General features: G+C 45.2%; 1 protein-coding gene across 3 annotated transcripts in view; it reads left to right on the forward strand.

Moving 5' to 3' along the window:
- Positions 1-26815, forward strand: part of FAM184B (family with sequence similarity 184 member B) — a 619377-nt gene that overhangs the window by 405177 nt on the left and 187385 nt on the right. For all 3 annotated transcript variants that reach the window (XM_078678422.1, XM_078678421.1, XM_078678423.1), the window contains one exon: positions 11287-11388. In XM_078678422.1, coding sequence (XP_078534548.1) covers positions 11287-11388 — 102 coding nt within the window. The remainder of the gene's footprint in view (positions 1-11286; positions 11389-26815) is intronic.

Consider the following 26815-nt stretch of genomic DNA (forward strand, 5'->3'; position numbering starts at 1 on the left):
TCTCCTTTCTGGTGAAGAATTGGCTTGGTAGTTTGGTCTGCCCTGTTCCCATGATGCACTGGGCCAGGGACAGACTAATTTGCATATAGCCAGGTTCTGAGCTGGGATGGGGCAGTGAGATAAATAACAGTGATGGATCAAGCCCTGATCTTTGGACTGGGTAAGAGTGGTCTGCTTAATTCAGACACTCTGTTCATCACCACCCCCTTTTCTGTATCGTTTTTGGCCACTATAGGTGTGGCAGGGTATACTCAGACATGAGTCCCTTTCTCACTGCTCCATCAGGATTCAAGCAAGCCGGGCCGAAGAGGCTGAAATGCCAGAAACCGGTCCCCGGTAGCTTGTCTCCTTTCTGGTGAAGAATTGGCTTGGTAGTTTGGTCTGCCCTGTTCCCATGATGCACTGGGCCAGGGACAGACTAATTTGCATATAGCCAGGTTCTGAGCTGGGATGGGGCAGTGAGATAAATAACGGTGATGGATCAAGCCCTGATCTTTGGACTGGGTAAGAGTGGTCTGCTTAATTCAGACACTCTGTTCATCACCACCCCCTTTTCTGAATTCATATCTATAGCATAGATCGCCGCCTAGTGTTGGGTCCGGATGATTGCACATTGTTGTCCTGGAAGAGTCTTCGAAGTATCACAAGATAGGTGGCTCCTCCCCTGGACTACAGTGCGCATGGGCATCGACTCAATCCTCAGATTGTTTTTTTCCGCCATTGGGTTCGGATGTAATTTCGTTATCTCCAGTTCGAAATCAACATAGACTTTTCGAGGCCAGAAGGCCTTTTTCGAACCGTCGGTATTGTTTGCGTTCGGTCCTCGGTTCAGTTCCAACTCTGTTCGAGTCGGATATCCAGGGAGTCGTGTGACTCTTCGGTGATCGAGGCCCAGTCGACGCAGCAAGACTTTCGATGGCATGGAACGGAGTCCGTTCAAGAACTGTCCCATGTGTGGATCGAAGTATCCCCACATTGACGTCCATCCAGTGTGCAACAAGTGCCTGTCGCCGGACCACGACGAGGCCAGCTGTATGGCCTGTTCCAGGTTTCGTTCGAAGAAAATGATTCCGCTTCGGCGCGTGGCGCGCCTCGAGGCTCGGCCCCGGCACCGGTGGACATCTTCGACGACGAAGAAGCAGACGGACAACAGGTTCAGATGCAGATTTCACCTCCAACGGTGGACATCGAATACGACTACGAAGCGGATGTCGAAGGCCAAGACGTAGAAGTCGTCGACGAGGTAGGAGACGACGATGAGGCCTATGGGGCCATGGAAGATAGCTCGGAGGAAGAGCTATGCCCCGTTCGAACAATTACAAAGGCTCAGGTCGAGGGATCGCCACACGGCCTTACCCAAGACCTTATATCAGAAACCACGGCCCTGCCTTCCGGCCCGGCCACGGACACTTCGGCAGAGCCGCCATTGTCGAAAACGAAACCGAAACTGAAACCATTGGTGCCGACAAAACCAAAAATGGTCGAGGCGCCATCGAAACCGAAGACGTCTGCTCCCCCATCGACGCCATCGTCTTCCGAGGTGTCGGGGCAATCGAAGCCGAAGAAAGCTGTCGACACGGTCAAGGTGCCGAAAGTGGTCAAGGTCGTCGAGCCGAAAACAAAAAAGGCCGTTGACTTGGAGTCAAGCAAGGCCGTCGAGCCGAAGTCCAAAAAGGCCGTCGAGCCGAAGTCAGGCAAGGGCGTCGAGCCGAAGACCGGGACCCCGACGTCAGTAGTCAAGGCCGCCGATCCGAGACCGTCGGCGTCGACGTCTGCGGCCAAGGACACAGATTGTAGCGCCCCTAAGGAGGATGCTCCTACGCCTCGATCAGAGAAGCCAAAGTCATCGACGCTCGGGTCTTCCGCTGGGGGTGGACCGAGGTCAACTGTCGGGTCGACGAAACCGGCCGCTTCCTTTACGAAGCAGGTCTCGGACTCCCTCAAGCGAATTAGGGACAAAGCTTCAGCGTCGGAACCGAAAATACCTTCCGCCCCGAAGCAAGCTGTCCCGACGCCAAAGACTTCGACGCCGATCCTCTTCACGTTGCCGCCGAAGGTGGCGCCGAAGGCCTTCGCACCACGCTCGGTGCCCAAGGACTCTGTGGTGTCGAAGCCGACTCACCCGGCTGGGAGTTTGAAGCATCTGCCACCCTTACTAGAAGAGCAGTCAGAGCATTTCATCGATGCCGACACCGGGAAGCTTACGCTTTATAAAAGGAAAATCACGGCATCGCAGCCTTTGGAGTCATACACCATTCCTCTAAAGCGCAAAAGGCCTGCTCCAGAATCACCGGTCTTGGTCGAACCTATAGTTCCTCAGACTCCAAGAATTGCAACACCCTCACCCACTTACTCTGATGGAGAGGATGCAGGGGATCAGGACGAGGAATTCAATTTTCATGCCACCACAGAGCCTGATGAACACCAGGACTTATGGGTAGGGGCAGGGGACCAAGGGGATCAGCACACCGTCCATGACCCTCAGGTGTACAACGTCAAGACCTCTCCCACTGAGGATTCTGCGGCATTTAATGCCTTAATTGAGAGGGCAGCTAAAAACCACGACGTGGAAATGCATGCTGACGCTGTGGAGGTGGACTTCCTCTTTGACACTTTCTCAACTGCTGAAAAGACTGTAAAGACTCTTCCTATGCGGAAGGGGGTCCTTAAGCATGCTGCGGACATTTTTAAGGAACTCACTCGGTCAAGGGTATTCAACCCTAGAATTGAGAAAAAATACAGACCGGCACCTGGCGATCCTACCTACATCAAGGGCCAGTTGCCATTGGACTCTTTGGTGGTTTCTAATGCCCGCAAAAGGGCGAATTCGCAGACCACCGGTGAAGCTCCTCCCCCAGACAAAGAATCTAAAGTGCTGGAGGCATCGGGAAAGAGAGTAGCAGCTCAGACGGCCAATATCTGGCGTATCTCTAACACGCAGGCCCTCTTGGCTAGATACGACAGGGCACACTACGACACACCAGAGACCCTGTTGCAGCATCTACCAGATCAATATAAAGAGGCTGGGGAGATGCTTATCCAGGAAGGGAAGCTCATCTCGAACGCTTCCATCAAATGTGCACTAGATGTTGCGGACACTGCTGCCAGGGCGATTAACACCAGTGTGATGCTGAGACGTCAGGCATGGCTTAGGATCTCCGGGTTTAAGCCGGAAATACAAACTACCATCCTTAACCAGCCGGTAAACCCTGACAGATTATTTGGTCCTGAGGTGGATACCACCCTGGAAAAAATAAAGAAAGATACCGAGACTGCCAAGTCCATGGGGGCACTCCAGTCCCAGCAGTTTCGGGGGAGCACTTTTCGTCGCTCAGGCAATAGAGGTGTTTCCAGGGGCCAAATGTCACAGCAAACACAATTCAACAAAGGTGAGGCGCAATCCTCTTACACGAAGCAGAGTAGAGGAGGATACCGCGGCAACAGCACCAAGGGCAGAGGCAGGTGCAACAACAACTCCTGTTCCTCCGCCACCAACAAACAGTGACTCCCTGTCACTGCCCCCCGACCATCCAACACCTGTCGGGGGGAGACTCCAGCAGTTCCTGCCAGTCTGGAACTCCATCACCACAGACAGGTGGGTCAGGAAACTTATCCAATTCGGCTATTGTTTGGAGCTAACATCCACTCCACCCAACATACCACCAAGACACCGTCCTATGTCCACAGAGCATTTGCACTTATTGCAGCAGGAGGTTCTTGTCAAAGCAAAAAGGCGCAATAGAGCTCGTGCCAGTGGAGGAAGAAGGCACAGGGGTGTAGTCCCTGTACTTCTTAATCCCAAAGAAGGACGGTCCCTCAGACCTATTCTGGACCTAAGGCCCCTAAACCAGTAAATTCTCTCAGAACACTTCCACATGCTAACACTGCAGCAGCAGGGAGACTTCCTCGCAACCTTGGATCTCAAGGATGCTTACTTTCACATCCCACTCCATCCATCCCACAGGAAATACCTCAGGTTCACCATTCAGAATCGGCATTACCAATTCAAGGTCCTTCCTTTCGGGGTGACCACAGCCCCCAGAGTGTTCACGAAATGTCTGGTGACTGTGGCGGCGCACCTCAGGAGACAAAACATCCATGTCTATCCTTATCTGGACGACTAGCTGGTTCAGGCAAAGTCAGCCCAGCAGTGCGCCGCCGATATGTCCCACACCATTCACCTTCTTCACGGTCTGGGCTTCTCACTGAACTACCCGAAGTCGCACCTTCAGCCAGCCCATGTGCGGCAGTATCTGGGCGCGACGATAGATACTCTGGCAGCCACGGCTCAGCCAAATTCAGTGAGGATCGACAACATCCAGTCGCATCCAGTCGCTAATCCAAAAGTTCAGACTGCAACACTCACTTCCAGCGAGAGTGTTCATGCAGTTGATAGGCATGATGGCCTCCTGCATCTTCATAGTCCCTCACGCAAGGTTGCATATGCGTCAGCTCCAAGAATGCTTGGCACATCAGTGGACTCAGGCTCAAGGACAGTTGAATGACCTAGTGTTGGTGACCGGTCGGGCATACAAGTCTCTGCATTGGTGGACTCCACACAACCTTTGCAAGGGCCGACCGTTCCAAGAGCCTGTGCCACAGATTATCCTGACGACGGACGCATCTCTCCAGGGATGGGGTGCTCATGTGCTCCATTACACGGTGCAGGGACTATAGACGACGCAGCAAAAGAAGATGCACATCAACTACCTAGAACTGATGGCAATCTTCATGGCACTCAAGTCCTTCAAAGTACATCTGTACAACAAAGTCGTGTTGATCCGGACGGACAACATGACGGCCATGTACTACATCCAAAAGCAGGGAGGTACACACTCTCCACAGTTGTCTCATCTGGCTCAGAGCATGTGGAAGTGGGCCATTCAGAGGAACATCTTCCTCATGGCGGAACACCTCCCGGGCAAGGACAATCAGATGGCGGATCTGCTCAGCAGGTACAGCCACCAGATGCACGAGTGGGAGTTACATCCATCAGTACTCCACCCGTACTTCCAGCGGTGGGGTCATCCGGAGATACACCTGTTTGCCACAAGGGAAAACGCAAAAGGCCAAAGCTTTGCCGCCAGGTTCCCTCGACCACAGTCGCAGGTCAATGCGATATGGATGAACTGGTCAGGCAGATTTGCGTACGCTTTTCCCCCAGCACCTCTCATACCGCTGGTGACACTCATCCTGGTTGCTCCAACGTGGGCACGCCAACCATGGTACACCACGTTTCTAGAACTCTCCGTGGTACCGCATCAAAGGCTGCGCCTCACATCCAGGCTCTTGACGCAGAACCATGGCGACATTCAGCACCCAGATCCGCAACAGCTCAATCTGGCGATCTGGCTCCTAAGGGTCTTAGAATTTGGCTACCTTGATTTGCCTCCTGAATGCATGGACATCATCCGGGAGGCAAGAAAGCCCACTACCAGAGCTTGCTATGCAGCGAAATGGAAGCGGTTTGTCATTTACTGTACAGAACACAACATCAACCCGCTAGATGCATCCATTCCTAATATCATCTGCTATTTGTTACATCTTTACAAATGCAATCTGGCATATGCTTCCACACTTATCCGCCATAGCGGCTTATCTCCAGAACAGGCAGCATCTCTCTGTTTTCAGGGTGCCTGCCATCAAAGCCTTCCTAGAAGGGCTGAAGTGGGTCATCCCTCCCAGGACCCCGCCAGCTCCTGTGTGGAACCTCAACGTGGTCCTCACCAGGTTGATGGGCCCACCTTTTGAGCCTCTCCATTCCTGTGAGATTCAGTTCTTAACATGGAAAGTGGCTTTTCTCATTGCCATTACATCTCTACGACGTGTTAGTGAGCTACAGGCGTTCACTGTACAAGAGCCATTTATTCAAATTCATTCCAATGGGTGGTGCTGCGCACTAACCCTAAATTCCTACCTAAGGTGGTTTCGCAGTTTCATGTCAATCAAACCATCGAACTGCCCGCATTCTTTCAGAACCATGAGACAGTGGCAGAAAGAATGCTACACACTCTTGATGTCAAAAGAGCGTTGATGTACTACATCGATAGGACCAAGGACTTTAGAAAGACACAACAGCTCTTTGTTGCCTTCTCAGCCCAGCACAAAGGCAACCCCATTTCCAAAGCAGGGATCGCCAGGTGGATCGTTAAGTGTATTCAGATCTGCTATCACAAGGCTAAGCGCACTTTAACGGTCCCCCCCAGAGCCCACTCCACCCGCAAGTTGGGGGCCTCCATGGCGTTCCTGGGTAATATTCCTTTGGAGGATATTTGTAGAGCAGCCACATGGTCTACACCACATACATTTACTAAACATTACTGTGTAGATGTGCACTCCAAACAGCAGGCAGCTGTAGGACAGGCTGTTCTTAAAACACTTTTTCAGACTTCTGCAGCTGGCACAGGCGGCCGCCGTTAATGGAGGGACTGCTATGTATTCTATGCTATAGATATGAATTCAGCAGCCCACATGCCTCGAACTGAATATGCTACTTACCAGTATGCATCTGTTCTTGGCATGTAGGGCTGCTGACATTCATATCGCCCGCCCTCCTCCCCGGCGCCTGTAGCGGCTGCAGACTTTCTTGCATTTACTCTTAGGCATGGCCATCGCTTACACTATTACACTCCATCTTTGCCACAATGGCTAAAAACAATCTGAGGATGGAGTCGATGTCCATGCGCACTGTAGTCCAGGGGAGGAGCCACCTATCTCGTGATACTTCGAAGACTCTTCCAGGACAACAATGTGCAATCATCCGGACCCAACACTAGGCGGCGATCTATGCTATAGATATGAATGTCAGCAGCCCTACATGCCAAAAACAGATGCATACTGGTAAGTAGCATATTCATTAGCCCCGCTGAAGGTTTAACTTCTCGAGTTTTGTGGTTCGCAGGGACGAAGTTCGCTGGGAGCAAGGAGAGCTTTGCTGGTGATGGGCGGCATGGCGTGAAGAGCAAGCCAGGCGTCGCATACGAACAGGCTGTAGCCTTCAGGTGGTGATCCATGCCAGCGGACGGTATTTGCTGTACAGAGCGACAAACTTGTGGTGGCTGGCGCTGATTCTCTGTGCAATCGGTGCAGTTATGGAGCTAACAGGCCCGTTCGTGAAGAGCTCAAAAGCTTGACTTTAAGAGCTTGAGAACCACACCAAGGGTCCGGGGTCCTGAGAGGTGCCTCTTGGGAGTCAGCAACCCATGAAAGACGGGTCCAGGAGCAGTGGGAGCCTGTTATGTCTCAGCCCTTCCACCAGCACAACAGTCCTTCTTCCTGGCAAGAGTATCCACAGATCCAGAGCTGTAACAAAATTGTGTTGTCAGAGGTCTAGTATTTATACCCAGTTGTGCTTTTGAAGTAGGGGAGACTTCAAAGGCATGCCAGGAGGGTATGCAACCCTTTGCGTGGGGATAGGACACAGCCTATTCAGATGTAAGTGAGGCTGGGTCCAGCTCCTTCCCCCACATCTTGCCACGATGTCCCATCAGGTTACACCTAAGCTCCCTTTCTAGGGAGAATGCAAAAAGTCCAACTGTCATCCACCTCAGACATGTGATCAGAGACAGGCAGCAGACACCAAATAGCTAAATTAAGGGAATGCTAACTTTCTAAAAGGGGCTTTTTCAGAATTGTAAATCAAAATCCGACATCACCATAAGTTAGGACTTTGAATCAGGATTCCAGGGACACCAGACTCAGGTGTTTTATCTCTTCCCAAATAATAATTGCACTTATTAAATGTAATAAGGTAATCCCAATGTTATCGTATGGGAGAGATAGGCCTTGCAGTAGTGACACACAACTTTGGGAGTTTCTCAATACCACAACATGTAAAACTTAAACGCACATGTCCTGCCTTTTAAATACATTGCACCCTGTCCTCTGGGTTGTCCAGGGCCTACCTTAGGGGTGACATATATTCAAAAGGTTGGGGCCTGGCAAAAGGGTTATTTTGCCAGATCAACATGACAATGTAAACCCCGAGACATGGTTAAGGGGCTACTTAAATGGGTGGCACAATCAATGCTGCAGGCCCGTTAGTGCAAAAACAACAGTTGAGGGACAGAATGCAGAACAATGGCATACATTCACCCCAGTACAGAGATCTGGGCCTAAATCCATCTTTTTTTTGCTCACCATGCCATTCCAGTTTGAACCTAGCCATATGCAAATCAGTCTTGACCCTGTGCCCCATGGGAACAGTCCGGCCCGAACTGCCAAGCCAGGTCCTCCCTGGACTGGAAACAAGCATCCTATGACTGGTTTCAGTCTTTCAGCCCTCATCATCCAGGATAGCTTGATTCCAGTGGAATGGAGAGCCCAGGCCTCACGTCTGAGCATAGCCGTCCCACTCGGGGTGACAAATGCAAAAACAACAGTTGATGGACAGAATGCAGAACAATGTCATACATTCACCCCAGTACAGAGATCTGGAAACTCCACCGTTAGTAGCATTTAATTTATAGGCCCTGGGCACATATGGTACTTGAGACTTATAAGTAAATTAAATATCCCATTGGGTATGAGCCAATATTACCATCTTTGGAGGAGAGAGTATATGCATTTTAGCACTGGTTAACAGTGGTAGAGTGTCCAGAGTCCTAAGGCTAACAAAAACGAGGTCAGAAAGAGTGGAGGTGGAAGGCAAACATTTTGGAGGTGACCTTGCAGAGAGGGCCGTTTTCCAAAAGTACACTATGCCGTAATTTGCTGAATAAAAGTTCTCTACAGAACCTTACTATTTTAAATAGGTCTTCCAGGTGACTTTGCCAGTCTCTGAGTTACTCATCTAAGGTAAATGGAAAGTCCTGCTCCATCAATTCTAGCTTTGGACTCACCAAATCAGTATGTGTTACTACTTTCAGTGTGTTAGATAGGATCTCAAAATGTCTTCTCAAAGTTTCAACACATATTTTGAACCGTGACGAGACAGTACTCATTGTGAGCTCCAAATACCTAAGGTCTAATCTTGCAGTAGGTTCTCAAACATTTAGCATGAGTAGCTACTAAAAGAGATTTCAGTTTTGCTAGTTGAATCTCGCCTTTTCCTCTCAATAATGTTTTTATAATTTAATCTAGCACTCACCAAATTCTTATGCTCCTCAGATTTAACTATAGAAATCATCCTGTGTTGGCATTGCTGCACTTTTTTACATATTTTTGTAACTGTTTAGAGAAATAAAAACTTTTATAATATTTTCATATTCCCTAAGCATAAGGTCTGAATCTGGTATTTCAGTTGTAGAATAATGGTAAGTATGTCTAAAGTATTGGTTAAAATTCCTCCTATCCTTAGTAGACCCTCGAATCGTGTTGCTGCACCCAGGGGTGGCTCCTCCATTTGAGCAGAGGAGTGTCACACCACTAAAATGCCTCCAAAAATGCCCCCGAGATGAAAAATAAAATGGTAATGAAGGTGGGGCCGGGGTGGGGGGAATTCGGCAGATGACCACGAGGGAAAATGTAAAAAAAGAATTCATTTTCCCTCGTCATCTGAGGAACCCACCCCGCTCGTACCTGCACAGGCCGTGGCTGCTCGGGAGTGCCGAGAGAGGCCGCTACCCCCAATCCTGCCACTTCTTTCATGCTGATTAACAGCATGAGAGCAGCGCCAGGATTGGTTAAGTAGGTTAACTGGGGCCCTGGACATGAAAGCATGAAAGAAGAGGACTGGAGCAAGGACAATGTGACTTTTTATTTATTTTGCTTTTTTTTAAATTTTATTTTACACACCTGCCGCCTTACACTGTCATTGTTGCCAGCCATCACTGGCTGCATCAGTTCTTACCTTTTAACTGAGAACCTTAAAATTATTTTAGATTGTTAAATTATGAACCAGTGTTTAAAATGAGTCTTAACACAATCCATCCTACTAGTCTTTTGGTGAGGATTACAGGTTAGATGCACAGTGAATCTGATAGAAAATCTACCACCTATAACATTTACATCATAATTCAAAAGTAAAGTGGTAATTTTGCTCTTCAAATCTCATCTCTCTGGATGTGTTGACAAATCTCATGTTGAATTACCAGAAGTATTCTTCATCATTTGATAGCCCTAGCCCTAAGGTGTGTCATCATCAAGCGCAATGATAATTCAAGCTTATAATTATGCTCACTTTCCAGTTTGTTCATTTTAATAGTTTGGAAATGTTGTGTTCTAAGCTCAAGGCAATTGTAACTGTGTCTGTCAGCTTTGGAGATGCTAATTAAAAACATCTGAACCCACTGAAATCAAATTCTCAATATTCAAATATCCAGTGAAATTCCATCAATATATTTCGCTTTTTAGCATATCTTTGTGGGGCAGCCTCTTCCTCTCTTTGTGGCCGTAATAAGTAATATTATATATCCCTATTTAAGTGCAATCTTCCATAACCAATTTTCCTGAAAATAAATTCGAGTTAGGTGCCGGCTCCTAGCCGGAAACAGGGACAGGAGTTAGCGCGTGCATCATTCTCAGCGGATCACTAACTGTGTACCCCTCCCCCCCCAGTCCTAGTGTAACATAAGCATCCGTGGTGCGGGGGAGCCCCTGAGCTTCAGGGGGTCCCCTGAGCAAAAGTGGTAAGTGGTGGGCTGGGGAGGCAGGCCCCCTCTGTGTACTTGCGGGGGGCGGGCTTCCAGTTTCGTTACGCCACAGCCCCCAAGGTGTTTATTGCTCACAGCATGATAGAAGCGAGAGACAAGGGGACTGGAGTTTCTTAAGTCCTGAAACTCAGGTTTTTTGTGGACCTCTTCTATTTTACACCGGAATCCCCGCGCCTACTTAGCTACAATTGGGAGAAATGGCATCAGGTGCAACATCTGGTGGACTGTATGTCTCCCACAAGTAATAGTAACAGGATCAATAGTGTGGTGCTCACTAGAGGAGGTAGAAAAGAGGCCACGGCTGGCTGGAGGAAAACAATCTATGTATACCAAAATTTCATTTTTTTATGTCTTCTTTAACTTGGTTCTTTTCTTGAATTCTTTCATCATATTTATTGTCTGAAGTTGTATGACTTGTTTTCTTTATGCTCATCCACTTCACAAAAAGTATTCTATGTACACTTTGCGGTGCATAACATATTCTCTTCTCCAGTGCTATTCTTCTAAGATCTCTAAATAGGACACTTCTTTTTGTATTGGTTTGGGTCTTTTGAAAATGTCTCATTTTTATATTAAACTCAGTCCCTTGATATTAATACAAATAAAATATCTAAAATATATTTACTTTTTTGAAAGACAATATTGATCAAACTGGTAATAAATGTGACTCAACCTCAACTGTTTGTGTTTTTAGGAGGAACGAAAACTTCAGCATACAGTTCCAAGTGGTGAAGCACACCGCAACCGATCTTATTCTTTCAACCCTAACCAGGGAAACCTGACTCCAACCATGAAGGTAGGCCATCACTCTCCAAAACGATTTGTCTGTTCAACTCAAATCAGTTCCTAACTATGAATCACTAACTATCAATTTCTATCTTTGTGAATACCAAGTTGTCCGAATAGAAACAAAAGGTATCTACTATGATAGTTCAATTTTATACCACCACAAGTTCGTGCAGATGCAAGGCAGAAATGGCACCAGACTAATTTATAAAAACGTATTCCCCGCTTATATGAAGGTCTTCTGTGTCTAAATGCTGGAGTTGATGGGGAAGGACAGTTTCATCGATACAGCCAGCCCATTAAACCAATAAGTGACATCACTCCACATTAGAGTTTGTGCAGTGCGGACTGTCACCTGGATCATGTAGACCGTAACAGTACACATGTAAGAATTCTCCTGGAGGCCATGCTGTGAATGTTAATTTGCATCTCTCCATGCGTGTTGGTTTTGGAATTGTCTGAATTTCGGCCAGTTGAGATCTTCAACAAAATCTCTATCTGAGCCCAAATCAGTGGGAACATTGACAATATCTCAGGTAAACATTGCCTGAGTTAAATCTCTTATTTACAGGTTTTATGTCGACATAAATAAGGCTTACTTTGATTCATGTAATCCATTGCATGCCATTCTTACTCTGGTGATTTACGTGTGTCTTCATCAGCATAGATTGGAGATGTTTATCATTGTTATGTGACAGTAAAGAAATGCCTTTATGAAGTTTAGGAAAAAACTCTTGCATCTGTATGAAAGATAATGAACTTTTGAGATTGAGATGTGTTTACTAGTCAAGTGTGGTGTGTTACACAGCAGATAGCTACAATGGGTACAACTTGAAAATTCAAATGGAAATAGTATTATGCTATTCTTCATAGGAACATGTGATATGACATCAGCTAGTGTACAATGGGCATCTTTGTCATCTTGGAACTGGTAGTGGTGATTGTTACTGCCAGAATCTGAGTGTGCTAACTGGTTACCGGCAGTTATGAATGTTCCACAGGTAAATGGCAATGGTGTCTGGTTAATGTAACAGAGGATGATCAGCGACGTGTATCAGAAGGACTTGGGAGGGGTTTCCTTGCCACCTTTCAGGTATTACATGGATGAACATTGAGTATGTTAGATTAGTGGAAGGGAAGGGCTTAGAACAGTGATCACTGCCCCCAGCTTTTATCCTAACTATGCCCACCAGGAAACCCCTATGTCTGTGACTGGCATGAGAGGGCAGCTGGGGGAATAGTGGTAGAGGCTACAATGCCCCTTCTAGTTTTACTTCTGTCAACCCAACGAGAACCCCAAGGTAAGAGTTTGTACATAGATCTCAAATAACTCAGCTGGCTTACAAGCCTTCCTCATCATGCCCACAGCCCTAGCACAATGTGGCTTGGATCAGAAGAAACAGGAAGGGATGGGGAGAGACATCACTGCGTCCATCTATTTATCCTGCTTTTCCGCCTTCTGACCAGCACAGGTGGTCCAAGGGAGGCTATAGGTTTCCTACTGTGTTACAAGATTGTTTGCAGAGTGTGAAACAGAGGGCTAGCGTATATATAGTGTCCATAAGATTACTGAGGTTGGTGATTACTGGCAGTTTGAAACCAAAAACCTCTATGCATATCAAATATACCCACATCAAACAAACCCAGGGAAATAAGTATGTGCATCCCAGAGTTCAGCTAACATTTTTCTGAAATGGTGAGGCCTAACAGAAAAATCTGGTTCATGGAAATTTGATAGAAGAATATGCAGGATTGAATTTCAGCATTTTCTCTTGGCTACCGTTCAGTGGAAATGTGGCCTCGCTAGCGGATGTATGACACTACAACGCATGCTTTTACCACGCATGCTGTTATGACGCAGTTTTTACAACCCATGCTGTTACAACGCATAGCGCTTTGGGGTGCTGGATAGTGAATAGTTTAATTTACTATTCCAACTCAAGTCCCTGTAGATAGTAGGGAAGGTGTTGGATAGTAAATTAAATCTATTCCCTATCCTAGAGCGCCCCCCCATCGCAATGCGTTGTAATGACATGCGTTGTAATGGTTGCGTCGTAAAGGCACTGCGTGGTAAAAGTTGCGTTGTAAAGGTTGTTTCCCCTCGCTAGCCATGGATGCATTCTTTAAGATGTGCAGAAAATGTAAGGTCAATTTTGTTTCTACAAGGTCACAACACATATATGCAACTATGCATGTCATATATAGTACCAATTGGAAAATACAAAGGAATATGTGATTCGCCCTGTACCGCTGGTGGCAACTGGAACCTTCAGCGGATTTCTATTACTTATGACTTGTTAGAGTGATTAAGAATGTGTCTAACGTGTGGAGTTTGTATTAAAAACTTTGGGTTGTCAAGTATAAATAACTTTATTTGTACTCTTTGGATGTACACTATTACCTTTCATATCTAATCTGTTCTACGACTCGGTATAAACCAGTAGTTCTTCAGGATCATCATTTTGGTCATTATTTGTTTTTGCCAAGGCAAATGTAATCTATGGGGAATTTTGTGAATATCAATCTCTCTGTCAGAAAATAGGAGCAAGGAAAGTCTATCACACATTATTAGATTTCATAGGATGTGCTGATGTGCTGATGTTGAAAATGTATGATTAGTGAGGTTTTCCTTTGGTACAGGGGTTAATATCTGCAAAGAAAGAAGCTTTTCTGGTAAACTTTTTCTGAAAATGTTGGCAGGTTTAGTGTCCTTGGGAGGCACATTTAAAATCATCACTCTTCTCTGACCCCTTTGTGGACTGGTCTTTGCCACAGCCATGCTTCTGTGGGATGGAAGATGGAGGAAAATATCCTTTTTCTGAACATTTTTAAAACTGCCATACACTGCACATCCTTTTGACCAATAGTTCATGGAAAGTGAGTACTTCTACTCACTCATAGATTCTTAAGTGTGAGCAGTTGTTGAAAAATATTATATTTTTCGCTAAGGTTCAGGGGTTGATGTATGTTATGAGCGACAAGTAAAACATATCAGCAGTTCTGCTCAACTTTCTTTTTAAAATGCGTGCATACAGTGCATCCATTACAGAGTCTGTGAACCACCCAAACCTATTGAAAATCTATATATTCTTGGTACCCTTAAATTAGAAAAGACCAGGAAATAACTTTATGGTTTGGCCTTTGACAAGGCCATGCTTCTGTGTAAGAGAGACTGACTGGAAGTATCATTTGTTGGGAACATTGGAAACCTTTTTATTTTCTTCGTATTTTTGACACAGTCTTATGGCCAGCTAAGTAAAGTGAGCTGTTCTGCCACCTACCAGTCGATGTGGAAAATAAATGTTTTTTGATATGTATCTCTTTGTCCAGAAGTGATCTGATGCCTCCTGACAGTTGAGCCATACCAACTTTTCTACTTCACCTGCTTTGTGAAAACGGCAGTTTGAACTGCATCTGGTTTAGCGTGTGAACTTAATGCACATCGCACATGGATAGTATATCTACCATTAGGAGACACAAGGAAACACATATGCAAATTGTCATTTGTCACAGGCATGCTTATGTGTGAGGGAGGCTGAAGTGAAATGTCATGTTTTGGAGGTTATGTAAAGATTTGGGAAACGTGTTTTGCACAATGCTTACAAGGTGACCAATCAGAGTGAGACTGTTCTTGCCCCAATTGTTACTTTTCTTAGGATATAGATGGTGAAAATACAAACATGACTTCAATGTTTGCCTATAGCGCAGGAGTTGATATCCACTATTAAGCTCCATACCAGTACTTCCACTTGGACTTCACTGTGTACAAATCAAACCGAATGCAAACTTTCGATATGCGTCATATCGTCCACTATAGAGATCCAGAAAATCCCGTATGTGAGTTGTTCTTTGTTCCTGCAAAGCAGCGGCTGAAGTAAAACATATTTTAGGATATTGATGAAAACAGGCAATCTTTGCTCCTAACCAGCCAGTCGAAGGAGGCAATAGATATGTACAATGTTCAAATTTTTAACATATTTCATTTTGATATGTGCCATTAATGTGTCCAGAGATAAAAAGGGAAATGATATTCCATGAAAACCATTTAGATTTTTGCATTTTGCCAGCTATTCTGTTACTGTGAGGCAGGTCTTCTTATCTTGCTAGATTGCTTATGGTGTGAAGTAAAGGAAAGTACATTGAGGTGTTAAGTTTCCTTATGGTCCAACCATAGATATCTGGGATCCAAGGACAGAAGCCACAAACCATGCTGAAGAAAAAATGTCTTCTATTTATGAACAAGTGCACAAAGTTTAAATGACTGCATATTCTATGTGATTTCTAAGCCAGGCAATTAATCGGGATGAGAGAGATCAGCCAGCCACTGAGATTACTTGTGGAGTGCGGATGATAAATATACATCATTTTGGTATGCTTCCGTACCATTCAGGGGTTGGCATCGCCAACAAATAAGAGAGTACCCAAAATAGCATTTATGCTTGAAAAATCGTACATCACGTCTATGTTTGAGTTTGTGTGTGTGAGCACCCCAACCCCATTGAGAACAAATGCTTCTCTCGTAGGGGATATCCATTTATAGTCATAAGCGATGAATAGTCCCGCCCATGTGCGGGGTCCCCGGAGCAGGGGTTATATATATATATATATATATATATATATATATATATATATATATATATATACAGCCCCTTCTCACAATTCAACCGAGCGCATCTGGCAGCTGCAGCACACGAGGGGACACAGCGAGGGCCGACTTCATTTCTACGGCGCCATGACCCACCCGACTCACCTGGAGCCTGCACTGCACAGATTGGACTTCCACTCCTCCACACCACCAGCCCGGGATACCATGATGGGGCATGCTGGGAATTGGAGTTCGTCGACAATGCACACGGACTCTAATTGGTGCGCAGACTGCGTTAGGAGGAGGGACTTTAGTGCCAGCAATTATTTTAAACAGGATGAGAGTAGAAGGGATGTGTTCTTAACAGCTGACGGCGCTGAAGAAGGCACAACCGCCGAAATGCATTCGCCAGAGCTGGGACGTTAATGAAATAAAGCTGTGTCCACAAGAGAAGACGCCACGCGACTGAGCCGGCTTGATCTACTATTTCAAATTCGTGTTATATTGGGCTATCTGACCCAAGTTTTTGTACTTGATGACATTGAAGAAACTGCCATTTACCAAAGAGAAGAATAATTTTTTTAAATAACACTGTCTCCAAACTGGATGGAAGATTATATCTCTTGCAGTATGAAGATGAGTTCACTTTATTTGCCCTGAAGAAGTCCGTGGAGGACGAAACGCGTTGGCTACACGTGTGAAGAATCAAATAAATATTGAACTCCCAAAAAGCTTCTCAAGACTCTGCTACTGAATTGATTTTGCATTCTTTTGATTTATAAACTAAAATTGTGATTACATAGATTCTTACTATACTATTTTGTGTGCTGGATCAATTTTGAAAAAGTTGTATGTTAGAACAAAAAAGTTTTCTGTTCTGGGAGATCTAGGGAAAAGAATCTCCGATCCGTGGCACCATATAAAAACGAGGCAATATATAGGATAGGTGCAATTGTGCTTAGAACCCCTTTTGCCATTGTTCTGCTCTCAAAGCTGTGTCCAACCTGCTTTCCCCTCACGGCCTCTGTTCTTTTTCTTTGAAAAGGATTCTTGCTATATTTTCTGAGCTTGCCAGCAGCTCAGTTCTGATGGCCATGCAGCACCAAGCGACACGAAGTTTAACTGGCATACCGCTGCTTGCAGCTTTTTCACAACCAGGGAACTGGTATCTTCGTTGACCGCCATGATCGTCCGGAAGAGAATGAGAGGACAGAGGTATTTGACTTCGAGAGGGTGTTTTGTCTCGCATTTGACAGCCCCTTCTCACAATTCAACCGAGCGCATCTGGCAGCTGCAGCACACGAGGGGACACAGCGAGGGCCGACTTCATTTCTACGGCGCCATGACCCACCCGACTCACCTGGAGCCTGCACTGCACAGATTGGACTTCCACTCCGCCACACCACCAGCTCGGGATACCATGATGGGGCATGCTGGGAATTGGAGTTCGTCGACAATGCACACGGACTCTAATTGGTGCGCAGACTGCGTTAGGAGGAGGGACTTTAGTGCCGGCAATTATTTTAAACAGGATGAGAGTAGAAGGGATGTGTTCTTAACAGCTGACGGCGCTGAAGAAGGCACAACCGCCGAAATGCATTCGCCAGAGCTGGGACGTTAATGAAATAAAGCTGTGTCCAACCTGCTTTCCCCTCACGGCCTCTGTTCTTTTTCTTTGAAAAGGATTCTTGCTATATATATATATATATATATATATATATATATATATATATATATACATATTTATATCAAAGGAAAGATTCACTTCACCACGGAAATAACCGGAGGGACACATACAGGGAGCCACGAAGAAAGCACTTTATTGCAGCACCGGAGGCATGACACGTTTCGGGAAGAGTCCCTTTATCAAATGCCAAACACCGACTGCTGCCACCTGTAGCTTATCTGTGATCCATCTTGCTGCCATTGGTGGAAGCCCAGCTGAGCCAAATGATTTCCTGAACGCCTGGACGCTGCCTCGTTGAAGACTTTGTTTCCCAGCACACACCATCTTGGCTGCCAGGTAAGTGTTTTCATTTAGGCTCATTGAAACCCCAAATGGAGTGCTGGTAATCTGACTAAGCTTGTGTAAGTGCAGTTTAAAATGAATTCAGCAATATTCAAAGTCCATAGCGGTCTGGAGACACAGCTGCAATGATGCCGGTCCCTCCGTGAAGTCACGGACTGCGTTTGCAGCAACACCGAAATGTTCCTTGGTTGCGGGGGCTAGAGCTGTTCCAATACCTTGGATCACACAAAAAGCTGCAGAGCAAATACCCTTGAGCTCCGGCCACAAAGCGAGACGGGTCCCCCAATCACGTCCAAGGTATGGCGCGAAAATATCAAAGGAAAGATTCACTTCACCATGGAAAGAACCAGAGGGAAACAAGCAGGGAGCCACGAAGAAAGCACTTTATTAAAGCACCGGAGGCATAACGCGTGTATATATATATATATATATATATATATATATTACCTACTGGCGGTCGCCAGTAGGTATATATAGTTAGGATTTTTTCCCTATGGGATTTTTGAAAATCCTATGTCTAATAACTTTGGCGTTTGTGGACGGAATTGGCTGAAATTTTCAGGAAAATGGCACATTTTGTTTCTGAGCAGCCCCTGAAAATTTTGGGGGGGTTCGTCAAGGGGGGGCCGAGAAAAAAGGGGGGTCCCAAAACGCGTTTTTCCCATGTTAATTTCCATAGGGCGGTTGGCCTCACTTTTAGCCCGAACGGCTGAATGGATTTGCACGAAACTTGGCAAAATTGTAGGGACTGGTAGCCCGATGTGCCTTTTGTAGGTCTCAATATATGTGCTCCAGTGGATTTTGAGAAATTAACGTTTAAAAAAAGATATATATCTGTAACAGCGGACCTGGCAGCGTCCCAGGACGCGTACTTTTCGCGCAACGGAGCTTTGTGAAGCGAAGCTGATTGGTTCTCCGGCGTCTGTCAACATTCCAAAAAGTCCGTAGCGGCCGCCATCTTGTCTCTCGGTAGGATCGAGAGACAAGAGGAGGTCAAAACAAAGGGGGAAATAACTATAAGGGGGCATAGTAGATCCTCGCTGACCCCCTAGGTTTGATGTGGAGGTTTTAAAAGGGCCCCGCGGGGCAAAAAAAAATAATAATAATAATAATCGAACGGCTGAATGGATTTGCACGAAACTTGGCAAAATATTAGGGACTGGTAGCCCGATGTGCCTTTGCTAGGTCTCAATATATGTGCTCCAGTGGATTTTGAGAAATTAACGTTCAAAAAAAGATATATATCTGTAACAGCGCTTCGCTTCGCGTAACGGAGGTTTGCGAAGCTGATTGGTCATTCTGTCACTGGGCTATAGTTGGGCTACATCTGGCTGATATTTGGGCTACATTTGTTTTTTTGTGTGTCTGGCGGCCATCTTTGGGCTACATTGGGCTACATTTGGGCTCCAACATATATATAGGCCAATGTAGCCCAATATATATTTTTCAAAGTTAATTTTCGTAAAAACCACTGGAGCATATATCTTGAGACATAGCAAAGGCACATCGGGCTACCAGTCCCTACAATTTTGCCAAGTTTCGTGGAAATCCATTCAGCCGTTCGAGCTAAAAGTGAGTCCAACCGCCCTATGGAAATGAAGGAAATGAATGGGTAATTTGTAATTAGCAAATAGCTCATCGCAAACTAGGAATGGTAAAGAATCGCTATTTATTCCTTAAAGTTCGCTATTTAGGAAATGCAAAAAACTTTGATGATACATATGGCGGTTCATCTCTAACAAGATAAGAAGCATAGGGATACATTTATGATGACTGGCGCATCACCAGGGATGTGTTAGTCATTCTGTGCCGCTGTTCCGTCACCTATGGTGTGCTGCATTTACAATGCGGCGCATCATGGGGCAAAAACAGCACAGATGCGTGATGTATCTGTGCCGTAAAGGTGGCGCATTGCTGGAGTTGTATCGCAAGTGTGATGAAGCTCCAGCAAGGGTCGGGGGTGCCCCTGTCGCAGGGTTTCTGTTCTCACACAGAACTGTGGACAGAGGATTGGAACCTCGGCGAATTAGGGTGTCCCAAAACTCACGTTAGTAATCAAAAACTCCTTAGCAAGCTAGGTACAGTGTCACATTGGATATAACAAACTCTCAATGTTTAGACAATCCAGAATATGAACTTATAGTACCTCAGGATACGTGGAACTCATGAACAGTCGGTCGTTATATATTTCTTAGAAACCAGAACATGGAGTTAAGAAGAACACATGTGTATTTGAAATGTTTATTTACTAATTCCGTCTTCTCAGGCGTAGTATCTTAGATAATACAAGTACACATATTATCAGTAGCAAAATTACCAGCATAGTTACTAGTACATAAAAAGCGAATGGTGATAGTATGTTAACATGCTGTAAATGAATAAGAGTTAGCAACACTTATAAGCAGCCGCGGGCCGTGGAGGGAGTTACGGTGGGGCAGGGAGGCGGGGAGGGGGAGGGGCAAGGTAGAGAGGGCTCCACCCTGCTTCTCCCCCTCCCCGCCTCCCTGCCTCACCGTAACTCCCTCCACGGCCCGCGGCTGCTTATATCTCACCCTCCCTAATACACATATTATATTATTTGCTAAGAAGGTCTCTTTGTGTTGGTTTAGGGCGTGCCCATACTTTAGTGTCTTAGATTTGAAGGAATCACATCAGCATACACCAGCTCTCTCTTCATGTGAACCGCATCAACTGTTGTGTATGTGTGTTCGGCAAAGCAATATAAAACCCGCCTCATGCCCAGAATTGGCAGAAGTTGCACTTATGTTATGAGTATGAAGTCGTGGAGATCACACCTCATAACAATTCTGTATCGTGTTGTTCTTGAAACTTTAGCACTCGCTGTACAGATATAGTTTAACAAGCAAAGCAGATAGTAGAGCAATAACATATTATTCTCATGTAAACCACGATGAACTACTAGGTGGAAAGCTAAAGCAACAACTAAGTGTCGTGTGCAGAAGTTGCAAAAAAGGAAAAATGGCGTTTAAACCGGTAATGAGCCCATGCTAACTTAACACGGTGTAAAGATATCCAGGACCTAGATGACACCTCCCCATGATCCGGAAACGAACTGAATAAGATAATAGAAGTGCCATCTCATGAGAGCAGATTGCAAGTTTATATGTGGACGGTCCGCAAGGTAAAGCATTAAAAACTAGGAAAATTTAATGCTAAAGAAAAATAAAACAGCCAAGTACTTTATCGAGTCTTAAGCCAATAGGCAAGGTAAATAATAAAAACTTGACAAATAAGTCAATGAATTGTCAATGAAATGCTAGTACTCAGCATATCAAACATGAAAAAGGTCTATGACATAACTGTGTATGCAAAATAAGCTGCAACAGCCTCCAATAGGAAGTCACCGTCTTCATCCGAAAACAGTTCAGCCATCCAATTTAAAAGCGGAAAAGAACATACGTGCTCTCCCAGCACCGGATCCTCTATCACCATCAGAGGACAGCTCGGTGGGTTTTCAAGAAAGCTCTGTTCCAAGAAAGACTGTGCTGCCGCCAGTAAATTCCAGGGACCAAGTAGTCCATGCCACAGCCATAATCCTTTCGCCAGGACAAACCAACTCGTGAGTAATGATAGGAGTCATCAGCTGATTAAAGTCGACGTCAGGAGAAACCGGTCCGCAGAGACACAAATTAATGGCCCAATCGAAATCACAGGTCAGGCAGTGAAATACAGGCTGGACACAGGTGAAGTAGGAGAATCGAAAAGATAATCCATATGCCGTGCTTAATATCGCCAACGGCATTGTGCCATAATATTCTAGCATGCGATTGCGGAACAGTGTCAGCAGCTGCAGGGTGGGAGGTTGCATAGGAGGGACATCCATATTTAAAAATGTAAAAAAGCACAAGAGCGTCCGCTGGTAATGCAAGTAAAAATGCCAATCCACGAACCAGAGTGGAGAAAATAGAATGAAAGGAAGCAGGGATGACTCCAAAGATTTTCTCAAATGAAGTCACGAGACCACTGGTAACAACTTTAAAAAAGTGCGCCAGGGCCTTTGTGGAGGATGCGTTAAAGATAGTCCGAACCATCTTGCTGAAATTGAAAGGCAAATCTGAATTGAAAAGGGTGTGCACCTCTGTACGGGTGTTCGCTATGTGAAGCACGAAAGTTTCACGGGCCGAACTCAAGGCCACCTCTCTCTGAGACAAAAGAGCTCTTATTCTTGCCATGCCGTTGAAATCTGTCCCAAGGTTGGTATTTGTGGCCAGATTGAAAACTCCCTATGTTCATGTGTGGGAGGAAATAGAACATTTCTGCAGCAAATAACCCGTTCACTTACTGTTACGATAAAAGGAATACTTTTAATTAACTCAGAACAATCTTCATTATTGAGCATCAAATAACTACCATTTTCCAACAACTTGAACGTGGGGATGATAGCAGGAACTGGCGTGCCTTGCAACACGCAAGCCATATTTGGTCGGTGTTTGTTGCATGAACCGTGTAACTGTATGTGCCTACACATTAGTGAATGATCTGGCGTCTCAGTGCATTCCTCTCCATTCAGATAAACTTCTTGATCATCTTTGAAACATCTGTATGTGTATGGAAGCGACCAGACCTCATGAAGAAAAGCACTACCTAAAGGTTCATAACGACCTATTGGTATATATTTCATACAATTTGAAAACTTATATAAAGCAAAAGGCAGCGTTATTAAACCGTGGATAAGGCACGTTGCCAAAAAACCCGCAATCCTCTGCTGATGATGTCACTGAGCATGTCATGAATGATGTAATATGTGACATCATCAGCAGTGGATTACGGGTAATAGTATCTCTAGTTTACTCCCCTATAGCTGTCTTTCTTTTAACATAAGTGTCTGTTTCCTTCCCTTATACTACATTTTACAGCTACAGATATTAGCTGTTAAAAAACCAATGAAATTCACTGAAAAAACCATAGGTTATAGACCATATATAGTTAGGAATTAGCATTTACAAAACCTTGAAAATTCACTGAAAAAACCATAGGTTATAGACCATATATAGTTAGGAATTAGCATTTAGAAAACCTTATTTTACTCACACAAAACCATTGAAATTCCATATATAGTTAGTTGCACTAACTATATATCGCGCACCCGCAATCCACTGCTGATGATGTCACATATTACATCATTCATGACATGGTCAGTGACATCACTGATGACATCACTGATGACATCTCAAATGACATCACTGATGACATCACTGATGACATCTCAAATGACATCACTGATGACATCATGACACACCAATACCAGTTACTACATAAGCACTCACTGATTCCTACGTCTACACACACATTCACTCATTCACCCATACAATCACTCATACATACAGTCACTTATTATTACAACACTATCATATGCACTCATACACCTATGCAGACAGTCACACACTGCCACTCATCCATGGAGTTACTCACACACCAAGCCAGTCCTGTAAAGAATCAATCACACTTCCATTTCTTCATCTATACAGTTAAACACAGAACACCATACTTCAGTGACATCACTGATGACATCACTAATGACATCTGAAATGACATCACTGATGACATCATGACACACCAATACCAGTTACTACATACACACCCACTGATTCGTACGTCTACACACACATTCATTCATTCACCCATACAATTACTCATACATACAGTCACTTATTATTAGAACACTATCATATGCACTCATACACCTAGTCAGTCCTGTGAAGAATCAATCACACTTCGATTTCCTCATCTATAGTTAAACACAGAACACCATACTTTTCACACATATACTAACACATACTTACTCTCTTATACAATCACTGATACAAGTACACATTGATATGCACAGAGTCACACACCTCCCAGCCAGCCACACACACACTCAGTCTTCCATACATCCAGTCATTCTTCAATATGTAAAACGTATTTAAACTTTACAAAAACACACAGACACTAGATGATGTCATCAGTGATGTCATTTGAGATGTCATCAGTGATGTCATCAGTGATGTCACTGACCATGTCATGAATGATGTAATATGTGACATCATCAGCAGTGGATTGCGGGTGCGCGATATATAGTTAGTGCAACTAACTATATATGGAATTTCAATGGTTTTGTGTGAGTAAAATAAGGTTTTCTAAATGCTAATTCCTAACTATATATGGTCTATAACCTATGGTTTTTTCAGTGAATTTTCAAGGTTTTGTAAATGCTAATTCCTAACTATATATGGTCTATAACCTATGGTTTTTTCAGTGAATATATATATATATATATATACATATATATATACACATCTCTTCTTAAGGTAGAATTTTCACTTTTTTTCAGGAAGGCCTGCAAATACACTTAGAAAGATAGAGACAGATTTGCTGCCTATTTACCTATTATTATTAGTCGGATTTGTATTGCGCATGGCTGCACCAGCGACGGGGTGTCCCAGCGACACCAAAGACCGGAGACATGAGCCCAGGAGTAAAACTGCGGTGTTAAACAGAGAGAACAGGGAAAAGCCAAGTCTTTATGGCTTTTCGACAAGACAAGTGATTCTAAATTGCTCTAATGGGAGTAGGGAGCGAGTTCCAGAGTTTTGCCGCCAAACAGCAAAACGAACGACCACCAGCTCTGGCTTTCCGGACTTGAGGAATACAGACCAACGCTTGGTCAGCGGATCTCAAAGGGCACCGTGGCACATAAAACTCTAACAAGTTGGACAACCCCAAAGGTGCCCGGAGAGTCAAGATCTAGTGCGACACGCAAAGAGCCTTAAACTCAATGCGCTTTTCAAAAGGCAACCAATGAAGTTTAGGGAGTACATGAGTAACTGAGCAAGATTTCAGAAGTGCCACTAGAATACGAGTCGCTGCATTCTGTATCCTCTGCAAGCGCTTAATGCTGGCCTTATTAGCGCCCAAGTAGAGGGAATTACCATAGTCCAGTCTGGACAGAATTGACGCCTGGACAATGTTTTGTCACACCTTGGGAGGGAAAAAACCCAGCAACGGTTTCAAGCCTCGCAAAAGCCCGAAACAAACCCCGGCCACAGCTTTAGATTGAGTGTCGAAAGTCAGGCTGTTATCGAACTACACGCCCAGGTTCTTCACAGCCTCCTTGGGCAGGTAGGCGGGTTCAAGAGGATACGGCCAACACTGCTCGGACCATAACTCCCGATCCTTCCCAAACAATAGGATCTCTGACTTAGTAGCGTTCAACTGTAAGCGGTTTACCACCATCCAGTCAGAGACGACTAAAGGGTCCTCTTTAAACTTGTCCAATTTGATACAGCATTTCTTGGAGAAGGCGATCACCAATTGGGTGTCGTCGGCATATGACACCAATGACAACCCCCTACCTTTTGCTACCGCAGCCAGGGGTCTAACATAGATGTTGAACAATAAAGAGCTCAGCACTGAGCCCAGCAGCACCCCCCTGATGCAGAGCGAACTCCTGTGAATGAAAAGGTGGCACAGAGACTTGGAAAGACCTCCCCTCCAAGAAAGACCGAATCCTGTCTAAGGCCGCATCACTGATACCGATTTCCTGGAGGCATTTTAAAAGTATCGCGTAGGAAACGGTATCAAACGCGGCACTTAAGTCCAAAAGGACCAAGGCCGCTGAGTCACCAACATCCAAGCTACCCCGGGTGGCTTCCGTCACTACTAGCAAAGCGGACTTGGTGCTGTGATGCTCTTGAAAACCGTGCTGTGACGGGTCCAGGATGACATTCTGCTTGATAAACTTGGACAGATTGGAATTGACGTGCGATTCCACCAGCTTCACCAAAAAAGGCAGCTGGGAAATAGGATGATAATTGCCTGGCTCAGCATGATCCAGGGAAGGTTTTGTTAGCAGTGGAATAACTTTAGCGTGTTTCCACGCCCCAGGTACGGATGCTGAGGACAGAGACAGGTGAACCAGGTTGATATTCAAGGGAGAGATAAAAGAGTGGAACTGATGAAAATGTGTAGGTGTCAAAGGGTCAGCCGTCGAGCCCGATTTGATTTTTCAAACAAAGGGACTCGAATTCCATGGGTGACAGGGGAGGAAAAGATTACAGGCTGTTTCCCACTGTAGGGACAATAACCCCCGGTACCTCCACCTCAGTAGGCAGGGCCACCATAGGCAGACCAAGGTATATCTTCTCTACTTTATTCACAAAGTACAGCGCTAGCTCATTACACTGGTGGTTCGAGGAGATAGGGGAAGACCCAGAAGCGCCCGCGCTCTTCATACCCTTAAGCAGGGAGAAGATCGTCTTAGCGGGGTTAGTTCTAGCCAGGATTTTATTGGCCACGTACTCCGCTCGTGCTCTCCGAATAAGCTTATGGTACTGCTTAACGGCCGCCCGATATTCAATCTTTGCTGTCGCGTCATACAGGCATCTCCAGACACGCTCAAGCTGCTTGCAGCCCTTTTTGGCTATGGTTAACGAATCATTGAACCAAGGGTTGGATGGCCCATGACTCTTCCCCCCCAGTTTAGCCGGGATGCAGCTGTCCAAGCCTAGCGTCAGCCATTCGTAAAAATGCGAGTTTGCCAGCTCCACGTCCTAGGCTACAATGGCCAGATTCTTCACTTTGAAGAGAAAAAAGTGTCCAGAATAAAGTAATTTTAAGATAATTTTAGTGCAAGACAGTATAAATATCCCTCACAAACCCCTTTTTATTATAGAGATGAAGGCAGCAGGATAAAGTAGTCTCATAGGCTGCAATTATATGTCTAAAAAAGTGCTGTATGTCGTTACAACAAATTCCGTTGCAACGCATGCCTTTACAACGCATGCGTTACAACAGAATGCTTTTTGTTCGCATAACCTTTTG

Source organism: Lissotriton helveticus, chromosome 2_2 (assembly GCF_964261635.1).
Source record: "Lissotriton helveticus chromosome 2_2, aLisHel1.1, whole genome shotgun sequence".
Taxonomy (NCBI): domain Eukaryota; kingdom Metazoa; phylum Chordata; class Amphibia; order Caudata; family Salamandridae; genus Lissotriton; species Lissotriton helveticus.